This window comes from Octopus bimaculoides, chromosome 20 (assembly GCF_046866305.1).
Source record: "Octopus bimaculoides isolate indiv1 chromosome 20, ASM4686630v1, whole genome shotgun sequence".
NCBI lineage: Eukaryota > Metazoa > Mollusca > Cephalopoda > Octopoda > Octopodidae > Octopus > Octopus bimaculoides.
In genome coordinates this window covers 42,347,987-42,366,862 of record NC_142947.1, presented here as the reverse complement: position 1 = coordinate 42,366,862, position 18,876 = coordinate 42,347,987, and the positions used below count along the sequence as shown (strand labels likewise).

Here is an 18,876-nt window from a genome sequence, read left to right as displayed (position 1 = left end):
ACGCGGGAAAGAGGGGGGGGAAAGTAAGACAGAGAGGAGGAGGAAAAGTATGACAGAAAGACATGCAAAGAAAAAAGAGATGGAAAGAAGAGAGAAAAATATGAAAATAAAATAGAAAAAGAGAAAGGCGAAAAAGACAAAGAGTGATACGGAGAGAATGAAAAGAAAGGTGAGAGAAAAAGAGAAATATGAAAGGTAAGATGGAAAGAGAGAGAGAGAGAGGAGGGGGGGAGAGATGATGCTAGAAAGAGAGGGAAGGTAAGACAGAAAAGGAAAGGGGAGAAAGAAACAGGTGGATGGGAAAATGGCGAGAGAATATCCGACAATTTCAGACTCAGTAAAGCAACAGGCCTAAGTCCCAGGTTCGAACACTGTCAACGGGCCTGGGCCTGTTGCACTTCTCTCTGAAATTTCCTTGAAAATTAAAAAAAAAAAGGCTATATCCATTCTCTTTGCATAAAGCATTTCATTTTATTTTATTATTTAGTTGAACATTTTTTGCACCGCAAAGAAAGTCGCTGGGTTATTTATTTTGCACAAACTGGACAGCAAAAACAACGATGATTTCACTTCGGAACCACGTGGCTGTGAGTTTAGATCCACCGTGCAGTACCGTAGGAAAGTGTTTTTGGCATAACTACAGGGTTTTACTCCCCAGACTTTGGGAGATCATAACTTTCAGAAAATTGAATATTTTTTAATGAAATTTTCTATGGCGGGTAAAATCCTGTAGTTATGCCGCAGAAATTATACAGTTGTGGTTCGAAACTATGCGCGCGAAAAAGTATTTATGTATACATTTATGTAGGTGTGTGTGTGTGAATGTTTTAAATCATTTGCATATTTAATTGTCAACGCTGTTGTAGGTACATATGTAGGGGTACGTGGTGTCTATATATACACATATATATATATATATATATATATATATATATATGGGATGTTTTGCAACAAGAAATATAAAGTCATTTAATTTAACTCGTTTATTTTACTTTTAATTTTTAGAATGGCTGAACTTCCTCGACTGGGACAGCAATGTCAGGTTTCTGATTGCAAACTTTTAGGTAAGTTAACATTTGTATGCGTTTGTATATATTTATATACATGTATGCATATGTGTATGTATACATACGTTTAGCGTGGTACGGAATTTATTAAAAAAAATATTCTGCATTAATATATTTTAAGTGAAAGTAAAGAATACGTACACCCAGTGATTAAGGTTAAGACTTTTGTTACCCTGAAAACGGGTGGTGTACGTATTCTTTACCTCCAACATATTTTAATTTTAATTTTTCTCAAAAAAAAAAAAAGTTGGCATTCGTGCCTCACCATGCCACTAACTTTGTTTTTAGTTGTGCATTTTTTTTCTAATGTCTAGATAATTAATTAAAATTTTTTTTTTGATATTTCGGATTAGGAGCGCTATCTCCTGAGAAAACAAAAACGCGACGGAAAATTAATTTCTGTTGTAAGCTCTTCCTAGAACCCCTCATAACTTTTTTTGGAATTTTCAGAAAACTTTAGCGAATTTGTGTTCTGCACACAGGAATTCATACGATTATGCAAAAGCAAGAAGATAGTCTGGTAATTTTTCAGATTAACACCCGCACGATCTTCACTAGGGTTTTAGGGTTACGGTTAGGGACGGAATTCCCTAACCCAAACCCTAAAACCCTAACCCCCTAGTGAAGATCGTGCGGGTGTTAATCTGAAAAATTTACCAAATTCTGTGTGTAATTTAACACATTAACCGCGACGGGCCACGATTGTGGCCGTCAGGCACAGGTCGACAGACCACGATTGTGGCCCTGATAGATGCACTTAATTTATGGGCGTTTGTTAGGGTCTGATGTCACTCAGACGCTCCGATACCCACCAAAATGCAAGAGGACTAATAGTTCAACTAATGACTTTTCAGTTGATGTAAAACTTGCCACCATTATGTACTAAGAAGATATTTTAACGATTTTTTTTTGTTTCTTATGTGTGCATGGTAGTCTCATTTTCATAAAATGTGCTCAACAGTCCATGTTGTGTAAGTGCAAATCCCAGCGCTTTATGGGCTAAGGGCTATTTAGCTCTTATTTATAGCACATCTCACGACCCTCTCCCCCTCGTTTGTTTGTCACTGACAATGGGTAGAATTCTGGACGAAAACTCTGACCCTAACCACTTGGTGTGCGTATTTTTTACCTTCGCCGAATTCTGCATCTAGCCCTCATTTAACCTCTCATAACTATTTCATATTTTGGAATTTTCAGAAATTTTTTGCTTGTCTCCTACCACTGCTTAACAACAAGTGTTCGTATGCTTACGTGCCCAGAAACTAAGTGGCCATGCTGGGGCACTGCTTTGAAGAATTTTAGTTAAATGAATCAACTAATTCTTTTATGCCTAATACTTACGTTGTCAATCACTTTTGCTGAAGTGCTAAGTTTCAGGCACATAAATACTCACAAGGCTTTGGTTGGTTTAGAGCTTATAATAGAAGACATTCGCACTAAGTACCACACAGTGGGACTGAACCCAAGACCACATCGTTTGGAAGCAAGCTTGTAAACCACCGTCGTGATATGCATGAGTACAAGTGTTGTCATTCGTATGCAATCTGCCACGAAAACATGCCTGGTCATAGGGAAATGTCTTGCTTTGTAGCGAGAGAATGAGAGACAGGAAGGGTATCCTATTCACCTTCATCATCGTTTTAACGTCTTCCTTTCATGCTGGCATGGGTTGGATGGGGCTGGCCAGGCAGAAGCCTGCAACATACTTCTGTGTCTGTTCTAGAAAGTATCTCTCTCAAAAATGATTTTTTTTCGCCTCTCTCTCTCAGACTTCCTGCCATTTGAGTGCTCCTATTGTTCTAAGGTTTACTGGTAAGTAACAACTCCCTTTTTTTGGATATTGCCTTCATCGTTTCAACATCAACTTTTCAGTACTTTTTGGTTATCTCACCCCCATTAGAAAAGTGCCATTAAAAAATTGGGTTATCTCCCCACTTAGAAATCGAGTTAATGTGGTGACAAGAGAAAGAATTAAAAGAGTTAGATCCTTTTGATTCAATACTTCAACACATTGTTGACCTTTGACCTCCTCAATAGGAATGGTAGGATTTGTTATAAAAATATTACCAGATTCAATAAGATCTTTAATCTTTTCACTTTTATTAATTTTTCTTTTTTTAATTTTTTGTTTTATTGAAAGTTAAACAATTTTTTTCAGTTGGAGGAAATAACCAAATTTTTTAATGGCGGTGAGATAACCAAAAAGCACCAACTTTTCCATCCTTGGATGGGTCGAACAGAATTTGTTGAGGCAGAATTTTTTTTTTTTTTTTTTTTTTTGTACAGCAAACTGACACTAACCTTCATCTGTTTCTGAGGTGATGTTTCTTCATTCCCAGACATATTTTCACAGAAGATGAGAAATGGGAATGATGGACACCACTTGCATTATGGCGACACTCAGGCACATTGATCAAACAATGCCAAGGCAAAGAGACAGTAACACACACACACACACACACACACGATCAGCTTGTTTCAGTTTCTGTATTCTGAAACCTTCCTCAGCTTTGGTTGGCCTCTGGCTGGAGCAGAGGTACCCAAGGCACCATGCTGTGGGATTGAACCCAGAGCCATGTAGTTGGGAAGCAAACTTCTTACTGCTCTGCCACACACCTGCTGTGTATGAAATATTAAAATGAATATCCACACACACACACACACACACACATTTTATCTAGTTTCAATCAGACTGTGGCCATACTGGGGCACAACCTTGAAGGATTTTAGTTGAATGAATCAACTCCATTACATTTTGTTCTTTGAATCTAGTACTTATTCTATTGATCCTTTTTTGGTGAACCGCTATGTTGTGGAGATGTAAACACGCCAACACTGGTTGTCAAGCATTGCTGAGGGAAAACACATGTGTACGTGTGCGTATACACGCACACGCATGGGCTTCTTTCAGTTTCCCTGTACCAAATCCACTCACAAGACTTTGGTTGGCTTGAGGCTATCGTGGAAGACACTTTCCCTAAGTGCTACGCAGTGGGACTGAACCCGGGACCATGTGGTGTTGTTTGGCTACTGAAGGTCTTGTCACAAATTTTATCTTTGTTTTTCAAGTGACGGATTACTTATTTCACATCTTTGAAGGTGATGAGAAGCACCAGCTGCATTTCTGCTTGCAGCTTGGGATTTTCAAAGAGGTGTAAACATTGACACACAGGCATGAGCATACTCCTGCAAATACAGATACACTTATACAACTAGACCTAGCACCCATGCCAGTGGAATGTGAGAAACAGCTTTCAAGTATTGGGCCCCATGGAGGCAATGCGGATAATGCTGGTGTTGCATAATTAGTGCCACTGGCTCGTAAAAAGCTCCTTTTGAGTGTTGGGTCTCACTGAAGCAATGTGGCTGATGCCAGTGCCGCGTAAAGGGCACCTGTGCTGGTGGCATGTAAAAAGCTCCTTGCAAGCATTGGGCCCCATGGAGGCAATGTGGATAATGCTGGTGTTGCATAACTAGTGCCACTGGCTCGTAGAAAGCTCCTTTTGAGTGTTGGGTCTCACTGAAGCAATGTGGCTGATGCCAGTGCCGCGTAAAGGGCACCTGTGCTGGTGGCATGTAAAAAGCTCCTTGCAAGCATTGGGCCCCATGGAGGCAATGTGGATAATGCTGGTGTTGCATAACTAGTGCCACTGGCTCGTAGAAAGCTCCTTTGGAGTGTTGGGCCTTGCTGAGGCAATGTGGCTGATGCCAGTGTCACACAACTAACACCTGTACTGGTGGCATGTAAAAAGCACCATTTGAGCATTGGGCAATGACAGAGCCAATAGCAAATGAGAAAGACCTTTGGCAATATGCTGTGCTTGAGCAGAAGACCCATCAAGCCAAGTGAAATCGTAATTGTGGCAGACGCTGGTGTCACAACTGGCACTAGTGATGCCAAAATTTAAACCAGTTTTGTCTAACTTGCTCTTTACAAAAATTCCAGAGTAGTTCAGGAACACTAATGGTAATTTGCTTTCCGTATGATTCCAGCTTGGAGCACAAATTTCCTGATTCTCATGGCTGTAGTAAGGTTTGTTATTATTTCATTTATATCAATTTTCAATATTGTCATGTTATTGTTGTGTTGTGTTTAATTAAGCAGCAACATCATCCGTACTTTTCTCCATGCTAACATGGTTACATGGCTTGTCAGGAGGATCTGACTGGTCTGAAGGACTGTGTCTAGCTCCAGCGTCTGCGTGATTTGTAATACTGGATGCTTGGTGAGGAGGGTGATTGTTGGACACCCTGCGGAACGAAAAATAGGACCTGTCAAAGGGCGGAAGAACTACTGTGGAGTCAATGGCCAATTCAACAAGTACCTTGTCGCGGTGAAGTGCCTGTGTGCTCCATTGACCTGGAGAGCAATGCTGGAGGGAGAGAAATCTTCAGGCAGGTCTTACCAGGCCAGACAGGTCGAAGAGTAGGAGACAGACAAAACCTTGACCATTAAAGGAGTAAACCTCAATGGCAATAAATTGAAGCATTGGTAGCAGAGCAGGACCTTGCAGATCAGATTCCTGGCTTTGAACTAGCAGGATGTCATACAGAAGATCTTGAATACGAGACAATGGATGAGACCCTAATATTCCTAGTTAGATGGAAACTGCGGGACCACATGGAGCAGTGCCCTGTGACTCCTATTGTATGTGCAACCGAGACCCCTATACAAAAAAGGGGTGTCCTATGGGACGACCTAGATGAAATGAGATTTCCTATTGCTTGTGTCTGAGTTTGGATAATTTTTCCGTAGTACAAGGATTAGCGAGATTGCTAAGTGGCATATATTGCTAAGGTCCCTGTCCTTTGAGTGGCTCTACAGTAGAGAAGATAGCTTTCTGCTGTCATCTATATATATATACAAGCTTGTCTTTTACAGGTGCTGGTGTCACATAATATGCACTCATGCTGGTGGCACTCAAGAGGAATCCAGCATACTCTGTAAAGTAGTTGGTATTAGGAAGGGCATCCAACCGTAGAAACCATACCACAACAGACAATTGGAATCTGGCCAGCTCCTGTCAAACCATCCAACCCATGCCAGTATGGAACAAGTCAAATGATGACGATATATAATGCATTTTTACATAGACATACATGTATATACACACACACACACACACACACACGTAAATATACACTGCTCTCTCTCTCTCTCTATATATATGTTGATTTATCTTTGCAGTGTAATCTCAGTGATCTGCCACCAAGCTCAGATGATGCACTGCCTTTGCTTCGTAAGTGCAGCATTGTGCAGTGCACAGCAGCTGGCACTGAAGTGGTTGTTTGTGACAAATGCGGTGCTGATGTTTGTTTAAAGTAAGTAACCTGCTTGTTGTATCATGTCTCTAGCATTAAATTCTCTAATGTGGAATCTACATTTTGAAGCAGGTTGTGATTTTAGAGAATGCTATTTCTGGCAGGTGAACGACCAGATAGTGACTCCTCTGCTGGTTTATGGGCGTGCATACATGCATATGTGTGTCTAATTAACTCATCATCATCATTTAATGTTCGCTGTCCATGCTGGCATGGGTTGGCTGGTGTGAACAGAGCTAGCAGGCTGGGGGTCTGCTCCAGACTTCAGTCTGATTTGTCATGGTTTCTACAGCTGGATGCCTTTTCTAATGCCAACCACTTTACAGAGTGTGCTGGGGGGCTTTTATATGGCACTACATGGGCGCTTTTATGTGGCACCACCAGAAGGCTTGGTCTTAACACCTTTGCTGTTGGGTATGGGTCTTCTTAGAGTATGGCCAGGCACCAGTTATCTCTGTCCTTTGCCATCTTGCTTCAAAGGTTCAGCTTGGTCACTCACTTTGATGGATCCATGAAATGAGCACATACTGGACAAGTTACTGAAATTGATTAATATCAATTTTCTACAACCACATGAAAGTTTTAATCTGTGATGTGAGTCTTGACTAAGTGTTACTTTAATAGATGAAGGCATGGCTGTGTGGTAAAAAGTTCGTTTTCTAGCCATATGGTTCCAAGTTCAGTCCCACTCTTCTCCTATACACCTGGGCTGACCAAAGTCTTGTGAGTGGATGTGGTAGAGGGGGAAACTGAAAGAAGCTCGTATATGTGTGTGTCTGCCTTTGTGTCTCCCCCACCCACTGCTTGATAACCAGTGGTGATTTGTTTTACAATCTCCATAACTTGATGGTTTAGCAAAATGACCGATGGAATAAGTACCAGGTTTTAAATATAAATAATAGCCTTTGACTTTCTGTACAGAAAATAGATTTTTTAGCCCAATATTTGCATGCTGTTATTTACAGATTTATCTGCTTTCAAAACTTCTTTATGTTCTGTCAGTTCTAAACTTTTAAGATGTTGGCAATATGCAGTCCTCTGGCTCACCACCTCTTGCCAAACTGGCCAACATATGCTTGCATGGAAGACTGACGTTTGATGATAGCATATTTAGGCTTAGCTGGCCACCGGCTCATATTGATTAATTTATAAAATAAAATAGCATTTTGTGTTTGTAGATGTATGAAGGCCTTGGGCTTGATCTTCTGCATCATTATCATCATCATCGTCATCGTTTAACGTCCGCTTTCCATGCTAGCATGGGTTGGACGATTTGACTGAGGACTGGTGCAACCAGATGGCTACACCAGGCTCCAATCTGATTTGGCAGAGTTTCTACAGCTGGATGCCCTTCCTAATGCCAACCACTCAGAGAGTGTAGTGGGTGCTTTTACGTGCCACCGGCACGACGGCCAGTCAGGCGGTACTGGCAACGGCCACGCTCAAAGTGGTGTATTTTACGTGCCACCTGCACAGGAGCTAGTCCAGTGACACTGGCAACGATCTCGCTTGAATGTCTTTACACGTGCCACCAGCACAAGTGCCAGGAAGGCGACGCTGGGCACAGGTGCCATTACGATTTATGCTTTCTCATTGGTAAAGCTTTTCTGTATATATGCTTAATGTATGTTTTCCCAAATAAATTGCACTTCAAAACTAGAGGTAGTCGATAGCTTCCGCTATCTGGGCGACCAAGTTAGTAGTGGGGGTGGGTGCGCTGAAAGTGTAGCTGCTAGAATAAGAATAGCCTGGGCAAAGTTTAGAGAGCTCTTACCCCTGCTGGCGACAAAGGGACTCTCACTCAGAGTAAAAGGCAGACTGTATGACGCATGCGTACGAACAACCATGCTACATGGCAGTGAAACATGGGCTGTAACTGCTGAGGACATACGTAAGCTCGCAAGGAATGAAGCCAGTATGCTCCGTTGGATGTGTAATGTCAATGTGAATACCCGTCAGAGTGTAAGTATCTTGAGAGAAAAGCTGAACATTAGAAGCATCAGTTGTGGCGTGCAAGAGAGACGATTGCGCTGGTATGGACATGTGGTGAGAATGGAGGAGGATAGCTGCGTGAAAAAGTGCCACACCCTAACAGTTGAGGGAACCCGTGGAAGAGGTAGGCCCAGGAAGACCTGGGCTGAGGTGGTGAGGCAAGACCTTCGTACATTGGGCCTCACCGAGGCGATGACTACGGACCGAGACCTTTGGAAATGGGCTGTGCGTGAGAAGACCCGGCAAGCCAAGTAAGATCGTTGCCAGTGCCCCTGGACTGGTTCTTGTGCGGGTGGCACATGAGATGCACCATTTTGAGCGTGGCCGTTGCCAGTACCGCCTGACTGGCTCCTGTAGGATTTTCGAGCGAGATCGTTGCCAGTGCCCCTGGACTGGCTTGTGCGGGTGGCACATAAAAGACACCATTTCGAGCGTGGCCGTTTTCGTGCGGGTGACACGTAAAAGCACCCACTACACTCTCTGAGTGGTTGGCGTTAGGAAGGGCATCCAGCTGTAGAAACTCTGCCAAATCAGACTGGAGCCTGGTGTTGCCATCCGGTTTCACCAGTCCTCAGTCAAATCGTCCAGCCCATGCTAGCATGGAAAGCGGACGTTAAACGATGATGATGATGATATCTGAGGCTCTGATGAAACTGTAAGGTGTTATTCAGACACTTAACCATCTGTTATAGTGGAAACGACTGTAAGCTAATGAAATTCATAAGATAATTGATTATCCCTTTGTCATCTCTTTTCTTTTGTATATTTATTCACACACTCTGCACACATGTATACATTGATTTGCTGTGTTACTATTTCAAGTTTTTCTTTCGTGATTGCATTGGTTGGGTTTGAGCACATGATCACTGATTTCATTTTTCACTGCTACTCTAGATGAAATAAGTAATAGTTTAATACTCGCCATAAATTATGGCACCCGTTGAAATCCATAGATTTTCCTGGTAACTTTGACTTCCTCATGTATTAGAAAACTATATTGTATTTAATATATATATATATATATATAAATATATATATGTGTGTGTGTGTTTCTTGTAGACATAGACATTCCTGGGACCACAAATGTCTGGAGGAAGAAGAAAAGGAAGAGGTTTCTAAAACTGCAGAACATGTTGGTAAGATTTTAGGTAAGTGTTACTTGAGGACTGATAAGCTTTCTGAGCTTGGTTTTTATATCTCTTCTTGTATGTATGTATGTATGTATGTATCATCATCATCATCATCATCATCATTGTTTAACATCCGTTTTCCATGCTAGCATGGGTTGGACGGTTCAACTGGGGTCTGGGAAGCCAGGAGGCTGCTCCAGGCTCCAGTCTAATCTGGCAGAGTTTCTACAGTTGGATGCCCTTCCTAATGCCAACCACTCCGAGAGTGTAGTGGGTGCTTTTTACATGTCACCGGCACAGGGGCCAGAGGAAGCTGGCAATGACCAGAGACCTATTGAGTCAAGTAAATCAAAATCAAATGGAAGTTGTTGTTGTGATCCCCGTGCCAGTGGCACATAAAAAGCACCGATGATATATATATATATTTATTTATTTTTGTATGTGTAAAGTAACAGTTTAGAAAAAAACAATTGGTTTCCTATCGAGTATAAACTAGACATATCTTCAGTTTCTCCATAACTTAATGGTTTGGCAAAAGTGACCGATGGTTTATGTACCAGGATTTAAATATAAATGCTGGTGCTGGTTTGTTCTGCAAACCCATCAGGGCTGTGCTCTAGTATGGCCACAGTCTAATGACTGAAATAAGTCCATTTGACAAAGAAATTTGAATGCTGAAGGGTTAAAGCATGTAATAAAGACCCAACTTTTGCATATAAGACCTGGGGTAAGTTTTTGGAGGAAAATGGGCATCTTAAATGCTATTTAAATGTAATGTGTATTTTTAATATCTATTTTCTAATTGTTTTGTTCTTAATATTACAATTTTAGTCTTTTTTTTCTTCTTTCGTCTTAGACTAATTTTCATATCTTTGCTGCTTTTTTTTTAAATGAAATCTGTATCGTAAAAATTTTTTTTTCTTTTATTGTTTTTTTTAATCACCCCCCCCCCCCCCCAAAAAAAAAACAGAAAAAGCATCCAAACCAAAACCACAAGGGACGGCAAAACCAAGTGCTAAAGTGGAGAAAATGGCTGCAAAGCTAGCACTTATGAAGTTGAAGATGAAAGCTGTTGGGGACAAGAACGTTCTCTCAGAGAATCGAGTACATTTGTTAGCATTCTTACCAAAACAGAGTGGACAAGAATCAAAAGCTCTTTACTTTTATAAGGTATGTGCTAGGTCTTCATATGATATATACACTCTTTTTTTTCTTGGTTCCGTAGTGATTTTAGTCAAAATAGTTGCAATATTTATTTCTAAAATAAGTATGGCGTTCATTTGTAATTCTCAACAACCTCCCATTCTCTCTGTACTTTACAAGTATTTTTTTTTATTGACATGAAAATCAAAATGGTTTTCATTTTTGTGTTCCATGCTACTTTTGTTGGGTTTTGTGTTTCTTAAATTTCACAGGAATAGCTGTGTAGATAAGAAGTCTGCTTCTCGACCATGTCGTTCTGGGTTCAATTCCACTGTGTAGCACCTTCAAGTGTTTTCTATGATAATTTCAGGATAACCAATGGTTTTTTGAGTGACTTTTCTGGATAAAAACTCTGTGGGAGTCTGTTGTGTGTGTGTGTGTGTGTTTGTACACATGTGAATGTCTACATCCTGCATACTTCACTTGAATAGTTCTATATTTAAGTGATGAGGAATTAACCACTATGCCATATGTCCATGGGCATATGGCGTAGTAGCTAAGAGAGCAAGATACTAATCCCAAGATTCTGAGTTCGATTCCAAGCAGTGATCTGAATAATAATATCGAAAAATGCCTTAGGAATGAGAACCCAGGTTCAAAATTTCCCCTAGACACCTGATGAAGGCTGGAGGGTATATCAGCCAAAACATTGTATTAACAACAAACAAGATGAGGACAGATATCTGGCAAATGTAAATAATATTCACTATAAACAACAGTGGCATCATCCCATATGGGTCAGCCACATTTAGGTGGCAAATATACTTTAAAATATATATATATATATATATAAATAAATATTTATCCAAGTTTGTATGATTGTGTATTGAAGAATATATTAATCTAGAGACTGGCGAACAGGGGTAAAAGTGAAATTCTTGAGGGTAATGAGGACTCATTAGGCAAATGTAAAATTATATAAAAAATGTGTTCCTTGTTACGACAAATTTTTCTTCTGTCCAATGTAACGAACATGTTTAGATGATGTCATGCCATTTTAAACTACAAACAATTTGGTTGCTAAGGTGTTGTCAAGTGACTAAACAGATATTGTTAGTTGTCTATTACCTGCCTTAACCTTATTTTTTTTTTACACATGTGGTTTTGCTTTGTTTAAGTAGATTTAAGTAGTTATTCAATGCAACCAATTGGACCCTGAAAACTGTATCCAAAATTTCTCTGGCATCAAAATGCCCTAATTTTGATGCATTTGTAACAAAAATGAAATGTCGTTTCTCCAAAACCTGAAGTGAAAAAGTTTCTAGAAAAATCCTTTTGCTTCATAATGAGAATATTAATTTATTTTCTTGCATTTGTTTTATCCTTTTTATATTTGTAATTGTACTCTCCATATAAATAGATTCAACATACGCTTTGAATTCAAAGAATCTACGATTTTCTTCCTTTTAAATCAAGGTGGGTAGCTTTGGTGTAAATGAATATATTTTGGAGTAATTGGTTGAAAAAGTTCCCTGACTCCTGATCTAGATCTTTTACCCTAATATGTTGTTTTTTAGTTGCAGAAATTGTCCCTTGCTTGCATATTTTAAAACATTTATCAAGTCATGTGGAGGGCAGTGGACTCGCAGTCGTAGGATCACATTTTCGATTCCCAGACCAAGCGTTGTGAGTGTTTATTGAGTGAAAATGCCTAAAGCTCCACGAGGCTCCGGCAGGGGATGGCGGCGAATCCTGCTGTACTCTTTCACCACAACTTTCTCTCACTCTTTCTTCCTGTTTCTGTTGTGCCTGTAATTCAAAGGGTCAGCCTTGTCACTCTGAATCTCCTTGAGAACTACGTTAAGGGTACACGTGTCCGTGGAGTGCTCAAATGAATTTTCCTTTTTCTTCACACTAAATAATCTTTTGGTATTTGCACATAAAATACAAGTTCTGATTCTCTATTTCAGGCCCTCAAAGTTGGTAAAGTGATCGACAAATTAAGTGACAACTATAACATTCTGAATAAGAATAATCGTTCTGATGATAAGGTGAGTGATTATGATGGTATTGAGCGTCTAGTTAACATGAAAGTTCTTGAGTAATTAGTAGAAATCCATACAAAACCTTCTCTGGACCTCAATCTCCTCATACTGAGCAATAAAGGCTGCTTATCAGTGGTTTCCATATTATCACTGGTTGTACATAGTCTTTCAGCTTGTAAAGAAGACCGTCAATTTTAAGTGTGGTCTAAGATACTTTTTGACTGGGTGGAGCTAAAGTCGAGAAGGAGCTAGCTCTGTGCTAGTAGAAGGCCAGGAAAGGTTTCCTGCTGTAGTGAAGCTCCATGGCTACTCACATTTTTGTAGAGGATGAGGGTGATGGGTAGAGCTGGAAAGTAGGGGTGCTGATGTATCCCTCAAAGTAAAAAGGTTAGTAGAAGTGATTGGGGACTGGAAAAGAGTGAATGATTGGTTGAGGTGGCAAGAGTGTATGGGATGAAGAATGGGTGAGGATGTGACTGAAGAATGAAGATTAAGAGTGTAAAAATAGAGAAGAGTAGGTGACAGTTGTAAATATCAGATAGGATTGAGAATAGAAGTTGTGATTGGTGGATAAGGAGTTGGGTATGATCTATGTTAGTGTGAGTGTGTATACACACGTATGCACAAATATGTGTGTGCATGTCATATATATATATACATACACACACGTACATATGTATATATTATGTATTCACACATACATATGTGTGTGTGTATGTATATATTCATAAATTACATCTCTTTTCAGTGTCTTGCCTTGTTTTGCCATTCTGATGGGCATCGGTTACCTGTTGAGAAATCTCTTGAAGAGTTGATAAAATTAGAAGAAATTTTCGATGGATCTTCAGTCATCTTGGAATATACTGACTCTGTTACCTCCTGTCTGGACAACCTTGAAGATTATCACAATTAAACTCTGATGTACAGCTATTTTGTTAAAGCTTTGTTGATGTTCCTCATGTGGGTCATTGTGAAGAAGTGCTGGATTGAACCAGGCACTGGTGTTACGTTTGCTTGGTCACAGCGGTACTCTGAGAAAAACTTACACACAACTGACACACTTGTATGCTTTTATACCTGAGGTAATGTGCAAATGGAGCCTTTTTTCTCCACCATTCCAATTACTTGTGGTGCCTAGGAGCAGTTGTTTTGCTGCAGCTACTTGCTGGAGATTCAATGTACCAAGGAATATGGACAAAGTGATGTTGCTGCATTTTCACTTTGAGAAAATCTGAACTTTGTAGGTTGAAAGCAGTTTTTAATGTATCAGTACACCTGTCTATAATTTGAAAGTTTCATTTCTTGTAACAATGGCTTGAGAAGGTTTGTTATCTGTTGAGGTAGTTCAAAAATATTTTGTACAGATTTTTAATATGTTAACTTCTGCACTCCCCAAATACTCCAGTTAGAAAGAAAATAGTGTCAAAATGAAGATGTAAGAGTAAATACTTGTTGGAAAAAATTTATTCTAATTGCAAATATTTCTTCAGCACATTGTATAACTGATGAATGTGTTGATGTCCTGCAATGCTGGGCTTGAAAGTCTCTAGTGAAGAACATAGACACTACCTGTACAAACAAACAAAATAGTCTTTTCGACCGAAGCATGTATGGTCACAATTCTCAAGTGGTGCAGTTGGTATTTGGTGAACAAGTGTGTTGCGGTTTTTTTTGTTTTTTTTTGCAGGGAGCTTTTTATTTTAATTGGTATTGAAATATTTTTTTCTTATGCTCTTCAACAGGCTTCTGAGGGGTGAAATTATTTCATTCTACATCAAATTGCATATTCTTTTCTTCGTTGCACCTGTGTATGGTAAAGAAGCTCTTCTGTATTGTCTTAAGGTCTCTTTCAAATTGTGAAAATGGAATGTAATTGGTGTTTGTTCAAGAAAATATATAATATACACACTCACATGTGGTGCCCTCTGGATATGCATTAATGTTACAGGAGGTAACTATCTCTTCACAGCATGAGTTGAGATTTTGAAATGGAAATCAAAGAATACGAAGAGGAAACATAGTTCCCATTTTTTTTTTTTCCAATGACAAAGTTCTTACAATATCTAGTTTCTAGTAATCATAGTACTATTTCATCCCTTTTAAATATCATCAGCATGGCTTAATGTGTGTGTGTGTGTATAGTCTTTTATTTGTTTCCATCATTTGACTGCGGCCATGCTGGAGCACTGCCTTTAGTCGAATAAATCGACCCCAGAACTTATTCTTTGTAAGTTTAGTACTTATTCTATCAGTCTTTTCCTGAACCGCTTAGTTACGGGGACATAAACACACCAATATCAGTTGTTAAGGGATATTGTGGGGACAGACAGACAGACACACACACACGCACATATATATAATGAGCTTCTTTCAGTTTCTGTTTACCAAATCCACTCACAAGGCTTTGGTCAGCCCGGGGCTATAGTAGAAAACACTTGCCCAAGGTGCCATGCAGTGGGACTGAACCCAGAGCTATGTGGTTGGTAAGCAAGCTACTTATATAGCCACACATATATATGACAAGAAATAGTTTTTGCCTCTTTTTATGGAGACAAAAGGGTTTATAAGACTGCAAAAAAGAAGTGCTCAAATGTAATTGAGACAGAGATAAAAAAAAACATTGATCATAGAACAAATATCACATTTGAGTCAACGACTTTATATATAACACCACACCTCCAAACATTTGTTCATGTATATAAATATTACCATGGCCCTTAAACATATAAAGTGTACATATATAAAAAACACAAGGTAAAAATATATATATATATATATATATATATATATATATGCGAATAAAAATACAGATATATAGAATGGCCTATCAAGAAGCTATATACAATCAACTAAAAATTGTAAAGCGTATCATGTGACTAAAAGTCTAAATAAAATAAATCAGCTAAAAAAACTTTTTCTTACTCTCCTCGGTTTTATCATTCTCTGGTATGTTTTCCTCTTCCTTTATTTGGCAAAATGGGAGGAAGGAGTAGTCTGGAATTACATATTGGGAGGTGTCAACTTCCATGTACTGAGTGTGTAAAAAGCTTTTCCTCAAAGGAAAACAATTCGCCCCCAAATAGGGGGAATTTTCACAAAAAACAAACCTGCTAAAGCAGGCAATGTGTCCAAAAGACACAGAAAACAGCAAACGTTGTATAACAGTTCAAAACACAATGGTAATCCTAAAAGGGAAAAACCAACAATTAAACAAGAGCAGTAAAAAGCACTGAAAGAGAATGTATTTCTTGAAGTTGGTTCACCATTTCTTCTGAAACTGCTGGCTGTCCAGATCCTGTTTTCCGACACAGCCTTCCTTTTGAAACTTATTATACCACATCCAAATCTGCTTTCCCGTTGACGCTTGTTAATGAAATCTAACAAATACATGTTGCATATTCAAATTTGACTGAGTTTGGTCCTACTTCAATACACAAAATGCCTTTTCTGTTGCAGTAAATGGCATGTCTAATCCTGAAAAGAAAAAAAACATATGACAGATCATATATTAAGTATATTGAATTCTAGACATGCTACTAAAATTTTGGACAATTTGTTCATGTTATTACGCGATGAAATGATGTCAGATTTATTGGGACACCCTATATATGTGAAACAGTCTGAAGACCTATGTAGATAGATAATGTATTCAAAATATAACTGTGTTTAATATACTTATGTACATTGAAGCAAATATAACAAAATTATAGCTGTTTTGTTCTTTTACATTTATTTTCAATAAATATTATGAAATAGTTCAGATCTCTCTGTTAACCTTCCCTTATACATCCGACTTTACTGATATCTTTTAAATTATGTATGTAAATGTATTTTTTTGTTTTGTATTCAAGAATAAAATACATTATTGCTTTGTGATGGACTTTGTAAATGAAAATTAGTCATGGTCGTTATTAATTTGTCACCATCATTTTAATGTCCACTTTTCTATTTGCTTGGAAGGAGCAGACAGTTTATTGGGGCTGAATTTCTATAGCCAGATGCCCTTGTCACCTACCTTTACTGTTTCCAAGTAAGGTAATATTCTCCCATGGCCAGACATGTTATTCACAGAAATGAATAACCTTGCTTGTGTGATGGTGATGCTCATCTAAAACCATCACAAGACGAACACACACGCTCACACTCTTCTTTCAATCTTTGTCTATTTGCAAAGCTTTGGTCTGGCCACGGTTATAGTAATATACACTCATGCAAATTATCACCCATTGGAAACTGAACCTAAGATCACATGATTGGAAATTAGGATCCTTCATCAGACAACCATTATTGTACCTTAATTCCCTTACCTGCAAAAACCAGGTGAGGCCTGGTGAGAAGAAGAGCATGGTGGTTACAAAACAATACCTCAAAATCAATTCCTGCCCAATCCATGCTAGTAAGGCTGAAGTGGGCATTAAATAGACAGTTTTTCAAAGCAATATAAATTTGTTCTCTCCAACAATTTACCCCTCTGATATTTGAGGACAGATTTATGTTTATAAAAAAAACATAATAAATAAATAAAGATGCTATGAGGATAAAAATAAACCTTCTTTTCTATAATGTTATTCAATAAAGCCACCTTCAGCTTCAACAACTGCTTCTATATGAGATCTAAATCATCTACATGCTCGAATCAAGTGGTCCTGGTTCATTTTGGACACTATTCTGACTATGGCAGCTTTCAAAGAAATCTTTGGTGTTATGGGCATGTTCATTGACACTCAACACTCTATATGTAATAGTCCAATAGATTGAGATCTGGAGAATTAGGAGGCCAAATATCAGGGGTTATGTGACCATGAAAATTTTCAGTCATCCATTCCTGTGTTCATAGAGCCATGTGTGATAGCGCAGATAGTGAAACACATATGGCCTTCCATTCCATACACTGTCTATCCAGGGTTTAGCAATTATTTTCAGGACCTCAATGTAGGTGGCAGAGTTAACTCTAAGGCCTTGTGGAAAGAAGTAAGGAGGCATCACATGTCCTTTTTTGCTGACAAGCCCTAAAACCTTATCAGTTGCAGGAAATTTTGATTGCATAACACTTGGAACTTCAGAAGGGTCTGCACATAACCATCTATCATTTATTCTATTAACTTTTTGATCGTGGTTGAAGTTTTTCTCGTTTGACAAAAAATCCAAATGAAATCTTTTGCTGGATTTTTCAGTTTGTTTAAGAACCTTTTAAATCTGATGTAGAAATCCAGCGCATTTAAAACAAAGAAGATTGACTCGATGTAAAAGATGGGCTACTGGGAGAGGCTAAAGGAGCTGAGTCTCTATTCCCTGGAGAGAAGACGAGAGAGATATACAGTGATATATATCTGGAAGATCTTGAAGGGTTTAGCCCCCAGTTTTGGAATTGACAGCTATATCAATCCTCAAACTGGACGGCACTGTATCATACCAAAGATCTCGCCTTCCCCATCTAAAATAAGGACACAGTATTGCAATAGTATGCGTTTCAAGGGCCTGTAATTGTTCAACATCCTGTCAGGCAACCTTAGAGATCTACATGGTGTTGATGTGGAAGTTATCAAGGAACGTTTGGACAGGTTTCTATCTGAGATACCAGATGAACCCACATCTCGGGAGGAGACGCAAAGAACAGCTCCATCCAACTTACTGCTTCACCAAAAACAATACCGGAAACAGCTCCGAGTAACTACAGGTGGTGCAGCAGCATGACCTCAGCCCTGGGCTGAGGTAATCTTCCAGTTTAGGGAGTTAAAAAAAGTAAATAAAAATACAAGGGAAATAACTTAACGTCTTACTAGTATTATCCGTACCACTCTGAAATGTGTTTTTTTTTTAGCTGTTTATAAATAAATCACACAAGTGATTGAAGTTAACTGTTATAAATCACACACGTGATTGAATATCATAGTACCGGCTGTACAACAACTTATGGTAATCTTCCAATATAGGGAAATAACGGTCAAACTAAAGCGTTTGACCCGAGCTTAAAAATAAAAAAAAATTAGTGTAATAGGTGTAAAACAACTTGCTGGGAACGAATATGAAGAATGCGCGCTCGCGAACGGGTGGGGTGAGGAGGGTACGGATAATACTAGTAAGACGTTAAGTTATTTCCCTTGTATTTTTATTTACTTTTTTTTACCTCCCTAAACTGGAAGATTATCATATATATATATATATAATATTTATTGT

General features: G+C 38.8%; 1 protein-coding gene and 1 long non-coding RNA gene across 9 annotated transcripts in view; one reads left to right on the top strand and one right to left on the bottom strand.

Moving 5' to 3' along the window:
• Nucleotides 1-25: 25 nt before the first annotated feature.
• Nucleotides 26-14,938, top strand: LOC106875580 (AN1-type zinc finger protein 1). Of its 7 annotated transcripts, XM_089338460.1 has the most exons (10): nucleotides 291-362; nucleotides 488-587; nucleotides 1,006-1,064; nucleotides 2,837-2,879; nucleotides 5,061-5,100; nucleotides 6,256-6,389; nucleotides 9,441-9,529; nucleotides 10,482-10,681; nucleotides 12,625-12,705; nucleotides 13,448-14,938. In XM_089338460.1, the coding sequence occupies exons 3-10, from the start codon at nucleotides 1,007-1,009 to the stop codon at nucleotides 13,610-13,612; spliced, it is 810 nt and encodes a 269-aa protein (XP_089194586.1). In that variant the 5' UTR covers nucleotides 291-362; nucleotides 488-587; nucleotide 1,006; the 3' UTR covers nucleotides 13,613-14,938. The 7 variants fall into 7 exon arrangements, with proteins under 7 accessions (XP_014779280.1, XP_014779279.2, XP_089194586.1 ...); XM_014923794.3 differs by lacking the exons at nucleotides 291-362; nucleotides 488-587 and adding an exon at nucleotides 26-169; XM_014923793.3 differs by lacking the exons at nucleotides 291-362; nucleotides 488-587 and adding an exon at nucleotides 87-195.
• Nucleotides 14,939-15,570: 632 nt separating this feature from the next.
• Nucleotides 15,571-18,876, bottom strand: part of LOC128250361 (uncharacterized) — a 46,767-nt gene continuing 43,461 nt past the window's right edge. Inside the window, exon 5 of one of the 2 annotated variants that reach the window (XR_016237677.1) lies at nucleotides 15,571-16,173. This is a non-coding gene — a long non-coding RNA (uncharacterized LOC128250361). The remainder of the gene's footprint in view (nucleotides 16,174-18,876) is intronic. The other variant, XR_016237678.1, reaches the window with a different exon arrangement.